The sequence below is a fragment of the Schistocerca piceifrons genome, chromosome 2 (assembly GCF_021461385.2).
Source record: "Schistocerca piceifrons isolate TAMUIC-IGC-003096 chromosome 2, iqSchPice1.1, whole genome shotgun sequence".
Classification (NCBI taxonomy): Eukaryota; Metazoa; Arthropoda; class Insecta; order Orthoptera; family Acrididae; genus Schistocerca; species Schistocerca piceifrons.
In genome coordinates this window covers 591,890,235-591,903,703 of record NC_060139.1, presented here as the reverse complement: position 1 = coordinate 591,903,703, position 13,469 = coordinate 591,890,235, and the positions used below count along the sequence as shown (strand labels likewise).

The 13,469-nt window shown below is 45.7% G+C and overlaps 1 protein-coding gene across 6 annotated transcripts in view; it reads left to right on the top strand.

Moving 5' to 3' along the window:
* Positions 1-2,771: 2,771 nt before the first annotated feature.
* Positions 2,772-13,469, top strand: part of LOC124776660 (nuclear receptor coactivator 7) — a 703,675-nt gene continuing 692,977 nt past the window's right edge. For all 6 annotated transcript variants that reach the window (XM_047251761.1, XM_047251757.1, XM_047251755.1 and 3 more), the window contains exon 1: positions 2,772-2,890. In XM_047251761.1, the coding sequence (XP_047107717.1) occupies positions 2,787-2,890 (104 nt within the window). In that variant the 5' untranslated portion in view covers positions 2,772-2,786. The remainder of the gene's footprint in view (positions 2,891-13,469) is intronic.

Sequence of the window (13,469 nt, the reverse complement as noted above, 5' to 3'; positions counted from 1 at the left end):
TCTGTTATGAGGCTCAAACTGCTGTGAGAGCCCCAGGTATCACTCGAGGGGGTCCTGCACAAGAAATTACTTATTTTTAAAAGCGTTACCAGTTACTCACATCCGAAGATGGTCAGTAGGATCTAAATCGCTAATCTACCGATAATTTGTGATCAGCCCCCGGAATTTAAAAAAAGTGTATTAGCAAAGATATGGAGTACAATTTGTACTGAAGAGCTAGTTGTGGGTGGGTCACTCCCCATCGCATGCTGAGATCTGGAGGATGCTAGACTGCTATCACCCACCAACTGTCCTGATTATCTTTCCCACTTTATTTTACTATTGAAAGTACAACTGGTTTGCATTACATTTCTAGCTTTCTAACTTTTACTGATAGCAGCCTCCTGGCTAGTACGTATTATTTATTCCATTACTGTCATTGTACTTAGTCAGGTTGGCAGTGGTCAGATGTGAGGTGTCCCTCACCACAGAAAAGACGTGGTTCAGCCTCCCTCTGCTCTCTAGCCTGCATACTGACTCAACACACATAGTTTTACCTATAACTGAATTATTCCTCGTCTCATGCATCAAATCTGCTTTCACTGTTCAGTTTTACCATTCTCACATTTGATTCAAATTTGATCAGATTTCTGGTTAACATAACTAGCTCTAGTTAGCCTCTCTTGAATGAGGGGCTAATCACAAAGCTGTTCAGTCCCCCAACCCTTGCCCCCAACCCTTGCCCCCAACCCTTGCCCCCAACCCTTGCCCCCAACCCTTGCCCCCAACCCTTGCCCCCAACCCTTGCCCCCAACCCTTGCCCCCAACCCTTGCCCCCAACCCTTGCCCCCAACCCTTGCCCCCAACCCTTGCCCCCAACCCTTGCCCCCAACCCTTGCCCCCAACCCTTGCCCCCAACCCTTGCCCCCAACCCTTGCCCCCAACCCTTGCCCCCAACCCTTGCCCCCAACCCTTGCCCCCAACCCTTGCCCCCAACCCTTGCCCCCAACCCTTGCCCCCAACCCTTGCCCCCAACCCTTGCCCCCAACCCTTGCCCCCAACCCTTGCCCCCAACCCTTGCCCCCAACCCTTGCCCCCAACCCTTGCCCCCAACCCTTGCCCCCAACCCTTGCCCCCAACCCTTGCCCCCAACCCTTGCCCCCAACCCTTGCCCCCAACCCTTGCCCCCAACCCTTGCCCCCAACCCTTGCCCCCAACCCTTGCCCCCAACCCTTGCCCCCAACCCTTGCCCCCAACCCTTGCCCCCAACCCTTGCCCCCAACCCTTGCCCCCAACCCTTGCCCCCAACCCTTGCCCCCAACCCTTGCCCCCAACCCTTGCCCCCAACCCTTGCCCCCAACCCTTGCCCCCAACCCTTGCCCCCAACCCTTGCCCCCAACCCTTGCCCCCAACCCTTGCCCCCAACCCTTGCCCCCAACCCTTGCCCCCAACCCTTGCCCCCAACCCTTGCCCCCAACCCTTGCCCCCAACCCTTGCCCCCAACCCTTGCCCCCAACCCTTGCCCCCAACCCTTGCCCCCAACCCTTGCCCCCAACCCTTGCCCCCAACCCTTGCCCCCAACCCTTGCCCCCAACCCTTGCCCCCAACCCTTGCCCCCAACCCTTGCCCCCAACCCTTGCCCCCAACCCTTGCCCCCAACCCTTGCCCCCAACCCTTGCCCCCAACCCTTGCCCCCAACCCTTGCCCCCAACCCTTGCCCCCAACCCTTGCCCCCAACCCTTGCCCCCAACCCTTGCCCCCAACCCTTGCCCCCAACCCTTGCCCCCAACCCTTGCCCCCAACCCTTGCCCCCAACCCTTGCCCCCAACCCTTGCCCCCAACCCAACATCCTCCCAGTGTTCTATGGCAACTAGATTCTTTCTTTCTTTCGCTTACACCATAGTCCTGCAGCGATCGCAAGGTCAGTGTGGTTACAACGTATTTGGCAATGTTAGTTTTAGGGATGGCCGGATGCCCTTCCTGCCGCCACCCCATACCCACCAGGACGGAATCAGTGTACCCCAACTGTCTGTGGCTAGTGTAAACTGTGAAGCAGTGTGGACGTGTCTCAAATGTCTGAGACACGTGTAATTGAGGCGGAACGTGGGGACCAGCCCAGTATTCACCTAGTGGGGTGTGGAAAACCGCCTAAAAACAACATCCAGGCTGGCTGGCACACCGGCCCTCGTCGTTAATCCGCCGGGCAGATTCGATCCGGGGCCAGCGCGCCTACCTGAGTCCAGGAAGCAGCGCGTTAGTGCTCTCGGCTACCCTGGTGGGTCTATGGCAACTAGATTCACGATACATTAATGTGGAGATTTTGCATGCCAAGAATAGCTTTATTGTCAAGTCTTAAAAGTTCGCGCACTTCTTATCATAGGACAGTGAAAGAGTAGTGTTATCTGCAGTCATTGAGAGACGCGCGAGGTGTCAGGTGCCCTGCCAGAGATAACCGTCGTCCGGCAACGTGCAGTGTACTGGTGTCGGTGCTGTCAGTGCGAATGTGGCCCGCAGGCGCGCAGTATGCTGACAGCCTAGCCGCGATCCCAGGCCGCGACATGGAGACGGTGCAGGTGCACATGCCGGTGCGCGTCACGGTGGAGGCGGTGGACGACGTGGACGTGGGCGTGGGCGCGCCGTGGGAGGGCCCGCGCCCCCGCGCGGGGGTGGGTCTGGATGGCGATCCGGCGGCGTCGAGCAGCTCGCACAGCCTGCCGCTGGTGCTGGAGTCGGGCGCCGACTCCGCCCCCGAGCTGGGGCCGCCCTCCGCCGACAAGCGCGGCCGCCGCAAGTCGTGGCACATTAAGATGGAGCGCAAGCGCCGCAAGGGAGTCATCGGCAACGTCGCCGCCGCCGACCGCCAGAAGAGGCCCTCCTGGTGGAACATCTTCGTGCCCGACCACTGGCCCAGGTGAGCAGCAGAGACACGTAATATCTAACTTTAAACTTTGCCTTCCTTAGTAACACATTCCACTCAATATAACGATAGACAACGTATTTCGGATTTATTGTTATTGTACGTATTATAATATTCCGAACTATTATGCCGTGGTCAGACAAACTTCTTATTTAAATGTGACTTTTCGTAATATGAGAAGGCGTAGGCTGCGGGGTTTGGAGTCTGCGATAACTTAATCGTAGCCCGCGTTAGGTCACGATGCCGGCACTGCACAGGGAGAGTCGAAGGCACCTCGACACGCTCAGTACCTATCCAGAATACTAGTTTTAAGATTTGACAATGTCGATATGTAATTAAGTGAAGAAGAAAGTACGGTTACGAGGGATCAGTCGCTATCGGCGAGAGATCAGTAGTAACTTCGAAATTTGAGGCTAAAGGCAGGTCATTCGAATGCTTGAAGTTTCGTTCTGCAAGATCAGCAAGCACAGTGAGTAAAATTGTGTGAAAACTGGAAACCCGTGAAGCCATTACCTGTCTGGCAATGTCCAGATAACATAAATGATATTTTATCAGTTAGTGATAACCTGGTAGAATTGACATGCATTTCGCAGAACTCTTACTAATCATCGCAGATAGATGGAATGTTTTTGAAGTGGTAGGATTTTCCAAAGTGCTCTGTAATTCACCAGCCTATATATAATAAATTTTCACCTTAATAAAGAATGAGGTGTCATCGAAAATCCTCTGTTGCGCATCCTAAAGTGGTATAAACTATTGTCCTTGCATGGAGGAGATACGATAGGCACAGACTAATAGAGAACGTAAACAGTACACGCTAACTCCGCGTGCCTGGTTAATGTTCCGTCAACAACTGAATAGAGAAGAATGTCCAACCATCAATACGGAACTCAAATATTCGGTGGATGTTACAATACTGAGAATACTTTAAGGGGCATCAGTACTGCTCATCAGTGTTTCTGGCATTGACAGTACGTCGTATACCCACTCAGACCGTCGCCTCATCAGTCTTCAGATTTATTTGATGCGGCCCGCCACGTATTCTTCTCCTGTAACAACCTCATCATCACAGAGTAGCACTTGCAACCTGGATGTACCCCAATCTCTGTCTTCCTCGATAGTTTCTACCCTATACAGCTCCCTCTAGTACCATGGGAGTTATTCCCTGATGTCTTAACACAGGTCACATCATCCTGTCCCTTCTTGTCAGTGTTTTCCTACACTCCTTTCCTCTCCTATTCTGTGTAGAACCTCCTGATTCCCTACCTTATCAGTGCACCTAATTTTCGACATTCGTCTGAAGCATCACATCGGAAATGCTTTGATGCTCTGCTGTTCCGGCTTTCCCCATGTTTCACTACCGTACAATGCTGCGCTCCAAATAAACGTCCTCAGAAATTTCTTCCGCAAATTAAGGCCGATATTTGGTACAAGTTGACTTCTCTTGGGCAGGAATAAACGTTTTGCCAGTGCTAATCTGTTATTTTGCTGCCTACATAGCAGATCCTCTTAACTTCATCACTTAGTGATCAGCAGTTCTGATGTTGAGTTACTGGCAGTTCTGACTACTATCGTCTTTCTCAGATTTACTCTGTCCATATTCTGTACTATTTAGACTACTGTGTTCAGCAGACCATGCAATTCTTCTTAACTTTCACTGAGGGTAGCAATATCATCAGCGAATCTCACCATTGATTTCCTTTCACCTATAATTTTAATTCCACTGTGGAACCTTTCTTTTATTTCCGTCATTGTTTCTTCGATGTATAGCTCGACCAGTGGCGTCGAAAGACTACATCTCTGTCTTACACCGTCTCCGTAATTGAGTGGTTGGCCTTTGAGTGCCATGAAGGGAACCGGGTATTGCCAGAAGTTTTTCTTTGGTGGGGACTGGAACAGGGCTCACTTAGCCTAGAGACGGCGATTGAGAAGCTGGGTGAATGAATAGCAGTGGTCCCAGAGACGCTCCCCTCTGCCTGATTGCGAAGTTTAGTTGAGCTTTAGGAATATCGTATTAATAACATAAGTTTTCCTCTTAACTGAAAAAGAAAGAAAATTGAGTGTCAGCAACTGGATCTCATAAAGGAGAAAAAAAGCTATTAAGATCTTTCACTCGCACATCAGTCAGCTTTCTAGTGCAGTAAGTAAAATGTTTCTATCAATTGTGGATGGTCATCAAACCATTCACGTGACTGACGTCATTGTCACGTTAACTTTCTATGGCACCAATGTATTCACCTCCGTTTTTTCAGCATTTCATTTTTAGAAATTAGGTACTTCAAATCGTTTGTGACTTTGATAACTTCGTGGTATTGGAAGAGTGTGGGAAAGTCAGCTGATAAGAACTTAAAGAAAGAAAATAAATTTTATTTTATTCTCCACGCTTTCCATTTACGACTCAGCGCGTAAACTCGTAAAATAACAAACAAACCGCCTTAGGTCACACATCATGATTTGTTTTTATAATTCAATACACGATGCATTTCGAGCGCCGAGTACTCATCTTCAGGTGCTTGTCCAGTTTACATCATTTTAGGTTTAGGTTACTACTGGTCGTATTAAGACTACATAGGTATATTACGTGGTAGCACATTGTGACTAAAATTTTTACAAAACTGCGATGAAACCGAAAAATTACTGTTTCCAGTGCTGCTTACATAGTTCGTAGCCATCATATGAGTAGACACTGTTACATACACGAATACACTTTTCGTCATACAGCGCATTTGCAAACAAACTTCAAACAAGTCGAATGTTCAAATGCTCAATATATGTATATGTTGAAATGTAACATCTGTGTATGTAGAACAGCAACTTCTGTGTAGTTCAATATTCTTTGACTTGTTTGAATTTTGTTTCCAAAATTTGCTATGAGACAAAACGTGTGTGCGTGTATACAAATATGTCTATGCATGCCACTAATGGAAAATGTAAGTAATTCTTTTCGGTTTTGTCGTAACTTTGTAAAAAGTGTACACACATTGTGCCACATTTAATATGCCTATTCACTTTTAACAGGACAAGTAGCAACATAAATTCGAAAAATGATGTAAACTGACAAAGCACCTGCAGATAAGGCCCCACAGCTCGAAACGGATCGTGTGTTCAAATAAAAATCATGATTTGCGACTGAGTGTCATTCGTTTAATACGTCACTGAAGTAAGTCACGGAAGCTACAATGACCACAATGGATAAAATGAACATAAATTTGTCGTTAATAAATACAGTTGAATAGTAAAATTAGTGGGGGAGGGGATAACACTTCTGTTTTCCTCCCTGAAATTATCCTTTTTCTTTCCAGTTAGTCATTTGTTCCGTGTTTTTCTACAATGTCTGTTGATTTTTAACAATTCGTAATTCGCAGTCAGAAAGACTGCCATCTGCGATCACTGCCATTTTGCAGCTCCTCCCATTAAGATGCCAGTCCAGCTCATTTCTTTCACATCTTATCTCAAACGGTTCAAACGGCTCTGAGCACTATGGGACTCAACATCTTAGGCCATAAGTCCCCTAGAACTGAGAACTACTTAAACCTAACTAACCTAAGGACACCACACACACCCATGCCCGAGGCAGGATTCGAACCTACGACCGTAGCAGTCCCGCGGTTCCGGACTGCAGCGCCAGAACCGCTAGACCACTGCGGCCGGCCCTCTTATCTCATACATTACGACAGAGATAAGCTGATACCCTACCTGCTGTTCTTATCACATGCTTGTAGGGTCCGCAGTTGTTAACTACTTGAAAAGTGAAACAGGGAAAAACATGAAATTAAATCATGAAATTCCTTCCGAAAAAGTGTGTTCTTAATATGTCTTTCAATTTTTTAAAGTAAAATTTTCACAGTATTCCCAAGTATGGACAAGATTTGCATTTTTTAAAAGTGGCGAAATTTCTTGCTGTTCAAATTCTCTCTCTTCATGCACTCGTACATACTTCCCTAAGTCACATACGCGGCAAATGAAAACAGCAGAGATAGCATCGAGAGAACGTGTACCTTCAGACATTCACTTCTTGTGCAGGGTTAATGAAACACGAACTGTATCGGCGTAGGGCGTAGAGGTTCGTGAAAACTGGAAATAAAAATTTCATTCCGATGAGCGTCGTAGTGCGCAGCTAGTTTCTTACAGAAATAGGGGATTCAGGTCACATACTGTCAGAGTGAAACCTGTTAGATCGCACCCACTTTCAATCTCCGGGAAAACCGTAGTGCGATCACATGCCTGTATCGGACCTGGAATTAAAGTAGATAAAACGCTACCTCTTTCGTAATGTCATCCGTCGTGGCGTAAGTCATACACAGCTAACTTTCACTGAGTAGCACTTTCTGGCCTAAACGCACGTGCTCATACGACACGATAGGAAAGAAGCCCTTACCCGTGTCGAAACGAAGAACTGCGCGGGGACGTGCATCTCTAAGCAGAAATGATGCATTCGTGTAGGAGGATATCGAAAACAGATGAACGAAATTCTTTCACTTATTTTCGAAATAGTGTTTACACATTGTTTTTATTATACCGAAAATGAAGACAACAGAAACTTCAAGAAATTCGAACTGTAATAAAGAGGCAGAGTACTTGCACAATTTGTCAGAGGATGTTGGTTCAAGACTTGAGTAATGGTGCGAAGTCGATTACTTTGCCAGTAGATTTAGACCCCACTGAATCACTGAGGTATAGAAATGTCATCAGCTCTGATGGGGCCCATTTCGGCCAAAGTATTCTTCAGCGAAGAAAACACGCACACACATTCATATAAGCAAGCACACATGACTGCTACCACAGGTAGCTGAAGCATTTCAAGACCTCAGAGCTCCAGTGAGGTCTATGACTGTTACGTGGAAAAGCTAACTTAGCGTCCGGGAGAGAGGCGTACTAATAACATGCCTTTCTTGTGCTGACGTCCAGTTGCACTACAGAAAGAGAAGCAGTAGTTACTCAGAGATGAAGAGGCTTGCCAGGGAGAGGCAAGAATAGAGAAAACTGCATTAAACCAGTATTAGAACTGTAAAAGGAGAAGCGTAAAAAACTCGAAAGAAGCCTGCACCATTGATTTAGAAGTATGTGCAAATGTGTTACTTATTGATTATCTTGTTCTAGCAACGAAAATCTGGTTGTCCTATTAAACAAGGTATAATAGGCTCTGATGGATTTCCCCGAGAAAATAAACTTACTTTTTGTTTATATATCTTCAGCCTACAGGGTTTCCATTACCACTGTGTTCGGGTGAGCCAAATACGGCGAAGTATTTCTTAGGCCAGCTTCAGCGTTTAATATTTTTTTTGTGGTATTCAAAAAATTTAAAAACCTCTCACACCGGCCTGATTTAGCTTCACTGATCAGGATAGTAAACACATGTGTATATTAAGGGAATTTTCATTCACAAAGCAGGCTTATTACATTCACACTGTTCAATACTGTTCTATCCTGATTAAATTGAGCTTAACTTAAATTACATAAGGAAGTGAAGCAATTTCGAAGTCTCGGTGGGACGAAAATTGTCAGTCGATCTCCTGAGAACATTTGTAATAATGATTAATTTTCGGTGATCACATGGGGAAGACCGGAGATCTGCTGGTAAGACCGTGTTAGCCTATTTATTTGAAGTAACTGAATATCTTGAGCATACAAAACGGCAGGTTCGTCCAGTGTAAATCAGACGTTCCCCAGTGATCCAGTGCAACACAGCGTAGTAAGCAGACACTTTCAATAATAATCAGTTAAATAATACGCGAACACACTTTAGTTTAGTTCATGTATTAAATTCCTTCTCATACAGAATCTCATCAAAATGGCGGCTAGCTCAACAACACATACATCCTCCTTCTTTCACCGCTAATCGGCAAGATCGTTGTTTTTATAAGAGAAAACATAGATAGCAGAGAAGCTATTCCATGGAGTAAATGGACGCTCCAAGGAATAATAGGGCTTGAAACTACTTTGCATTGATAATCATCGTATATTAAAGTTTAGGAATCGGTAAGATAAGAAGAGATATTTCGAGATATGTACTGAGTTGTATAATTTATAAAGTTTCTGAAAATATCGCGGAGAGACCGCTGCAAGAGACATTACAAGCGTTACTGGACACTTTATAGGAAGCTGAGGTGTTAATATACCAAGTCGTTCGATTTTTCGTTGGTTGATAGTCACCTGAAGAGAACGTCAGTATGACTAGTTAAATAATGCTGTCGCCGAATTCGTTTCCTGGTCTCTGCCCAAACCTAACTTGTTCCATCACTAATGACGTCGTTACCAACCGTAACCTGGATGGCTGCTATTACGTGTTAGCTGTTAAACAAATATTATAGACAGGTTTGCAATTGACACTAGAGTGCATCTCGCGGACACGTTCTTCTTAGAACTGCAAAGCACCTTAGCACTGAGCACTGTTCAGATGGCGCTCAACAGCGAACGGTTGGTGCAGAAGTATGAAACCAGAAAAACACGCAAACCTCTGAGTAACGGCAACTAATTATTTTAAGTCCGTTCAATAACCATCTCTGTGCCTGTCACACTTCTTGGTGTACAGATAGTAAAACGATGTCATATTCAAGTGAAAATCGCAGATGAGGTCTATCGTGTCTGAATCTAGAATCATTCAGTTTGTCACTAAGGAGCTCCATTAATTTAATAAAGAAACGTACTTCTGTGATCATGGCTAAGAGAACACTTTTGATAGAGGAAATATGACTATTTTGCAATTGATAAAGCATGAAGAAAGGCAACCACACTTTAACTGATCTCCAGCAAAAAATGCTTTACAATGGAACAAACTTGTTACAAACTGATAACATTTCATCTGCCAATAAAAATATCTTTGTAACCACAGTAGAGACAAACGGCTTTCACGGATATGAATGTACGGCTGGGGCTCACGAATGTAAATACTAGGAGACATTCTAAACCATGTGCAAATATTGGTTTAGGCACAAACTTTTGTTTTAATTGGACATCCCATATACATGAGAAACAACACAACATAACATGAGAAATCAGAATAATAATGGCGTTGGTTAAATCGCAATATCTCAATTACATTTCGAGAAACTGGAACGCGCAGTTGACGCGTCAAATGAACGAAACGCGCCTCTATTGCACTTCACGCGATGCAAGTGTGACCCGCACGTTGCTCGTAATCGCGATGTGAGTCACGTACGCATTCTTAATTTTACTATTACCACGAAGGCCGAAAGTAATAATAGGGGCTCCTGCTACAAACGTTAACATGTACATAACGTTGTCCCTCTTGCGTCTTGTATTTATCTACATAAAAACTACGAAACAGTACACGCCGCCCCGTTACAGCGTCCAGGTCAACCCTTCGCCTCTGCGGTTGTTTACGGGAACGGGCTGCAATCGGCGGTGTGTGTGGAAACTGCTCACTACGAAGGGGGTTGTTCTGTGTGGAAGTACGTACAGGTACATGGCATCGGTGTACTGTTCACTGTAACTGGTGTTACTGTTGTAATCGTGATTCTAATTTACCTGTCCATCCGTTCTAGGCATTCGACGTGGTATAAACGAATGAGGAAATGGTTGACATGATATTATTGTACGGAGAATGTCACCAAAATGGCACACGTGCATGCCCAGCGGTACTCCAATAGACGTCATCCGACCCAACATACCTTCATGAACATTGTTTGAAGACTTCGCGCAAATCGGCGGTTGCCTTCACGAACACGGATCCTCAGCAGAGGCGTGCCTCATGAAGCTGCAGAGGTGGCTGTTCTGCATGGCAACGACGTTCACAATCGCCTGGAATAGTCAGTAGGTTCTGCGGCAAGGCCATGACTATATGCGTAGGATACTGTTTACCGATGGGGTGACATTTACAACCAAGGAGAACGTCAGCTTAGCCGGCCGTGGTGGCCAAGCGGTTGAAGGCGCTACAGTCTGGAACCGCACGACCGCTACGGTCGCAGGTTCGAATCCTGTCTCGGGCATGGATGTGTGTGATGTCCTTAGTTTAGTTAGCTTTAAGTATTTCTAAGTTCTAGTGGACTGATGACCTTAGAAGGTAAGTCCCATAGTGCTCAGAGCCATTTGAACCATTTTCTGAACGTCAGCTTAGACAATATGCACTACTGGTCACCAGAAAACTCACTGGATTCGCCGGGTTGAACGTCAACATCGGTGGAGTGTCAGTGTATGGTGTGGTATTGTAGGACACCACATCTTTGGCCCGCATTTCATTGAGGACACTCTTAACGGGCGACAGTATGAGCGGTTCTTGAGATGTACCTTACCTGGACTGATGGAAAGCCTACCCCGTCATTTTCGTCAAATAATTGGCGTCAACGAGACTGATGCCCCCCACATAATGCCATGGTGGCCCGACAGGCGCTAAACCATCAATTCCTAGGTCCATGGGTTGGTCGGGGCAGTCTCATTCAGGGATTTCCAGCACGGTCGCCGAACTTTATTCTGGGGTCAGGTGAAAGATGGGGTGTATAAGCAGGTCCCAACAACAGTGGATGACATGACAGCCCATATTACCGCTGCATGCGCTGCAGCAACACCACAAACACTGACAGCTGTGAGTGGATCCGTGATTGAGCGCGCACAGGGCAGTTGCCAAGCGAATGGCAATCTCTTCGAACACAAGTTGTAGCATTCGGGCTGAGAGGCGCGAGACTGCGCACCGGCGTACATTTCGTGTATTACGGAGAAGACGTATGTTCGTTTTTGTTGATACTACTGAACGTTTATGTATACGTTGCACAATCTGCAACGGTTCAATTGTCTGGCAGTCATTAAAGATGTTCAGTGACATGTCTTCTGCACGGAATGTACCATTGTGTAACTGATGTACAACCACGTACAAATAGCATGTATCCCTCTGTGCGACCCTTTGACAACCATTAATTTTGTTTACTCGGGCCGGTGGTTACCGGTATTTTGTTACCGTAATGTCCATTGTAGTACTATCGAAAAGTTCAATTAAGCACGTACGAGTAAACGGTGTCCTCGTTTTCATTGTGGGTGACTGCACATCCGTACGTTTCCCAGGCCACGTACTGACAGTGTTCATAGCACTATGTAAGTACAGTACTTTCCGCATAGTAGTACGTCAATAATATCGCGATTACGAGCAATGTGCGGGACGCATTTGCATTGCGGGAAGTGCAATAGCGGCGCGTTTCGTTAATTTCGCCCCGCGAAGTGACCGCGCGGTTTGAGGCGCCATGTACCGGATGGCACGGGCCTTCCCGCCGGAGGTACGAGTCCTCCCTCGGTCATGGATGTGTGTGTTGTTCTTAGCATAAGATAGTTTAAATTAGTTCAAGTAGTGTGTTAGTCAAGGGACAGATCACCTCAGCAGTTTGGTCCCTTAGGAATTCACAAACATTTGGAAAATTTTTTCGTTCATTTCACGCGTCAGCTGCGCGTTCCAAGTTCTCGGGATGTGATGCAACTAACGCCATTATTATTGTGATTTTTCATGTTGATAATTGTGCATGGGATAGTATGGAGTGCCCATTTAACAAAAAAAACAACAACTTAAGTTGAAACCAATATTTGCACACGGTTGAGAATGTCTTAGTATTCACTTTCGTGAACCCCTGCCGTACATTCACATCCATGGAAGCCGCGCACCAAAATCTGTTTCAGTTACAGAGATATTGGCGGTGAAAAGTTTAGGCGGGACAGCCTGTATATCAATCTCTTAATACGCTCACGGAAGTTAACTTTCACTGGTTATACATTCAAACAGTCTAGATCCAATTTCAACGCTTCTATTTCTGAAGACTGAAGCATAATACGAGATTTGATGAATCATCTGCCAAGTACTTAAATGTGAATTCTAGTCAGGTAGATGTAGCTGAACGAACATCTTCAAAGACACTTCCTCAGCCCTGAGAACAGTTTCAACATACCGATTAGAAAAAAAACTCATTTGCTGGAAATTACTTCACGAGACCCAACTTAGTGATTAACAACTACGCTTTTGAACGGGCAGGACATTTTGATTGCCAAGGCCTCGACATTTCATACACCTTGAAGAATTATATAAACAACAGGATTTACTTGGGTTTTTATGTTGCGCAATAAACAGAATTTCAAATTTTAAACCCATAAACAGGATTCAAACTCAGACGTAGGGGTGTGAAGCTCGGCTCATGGGGGAGACGAAGTAAAATAGCTGGCAGCAAAAGTGCACCGTTTCAAAGATGAGACCTTTCAACGGTACGTTCGCATTAGAAATGGAAGTACCCGAAACTAGCTTTCGTACACAACACTTACGGCACGAAGAGTACAGGTAATTCGCCTTCATAGCAAATGTATAGATTTCGGCAGACTGTAAGTATTCATCATAAAGTAGTTGCCAAGAAAACAAGGGACGGTGGATCGAGGGGTCCTGCCTAATACATGATGAAATATTACTGTGCATAATAGATACTTAAATAATATTTTTCAGTAGAGTATCGGGTAATAGTCTTCTCCGTCCCACGAAATTTAAACTGTAGTGCATTTCCCCCCCCCCCCCCCCCATCCTCTTCCTCCTCCTCATTTATGTATTAATATGGTTCAATCGCTTCCATTTCAAAGCATGGCCAGTCTAAGC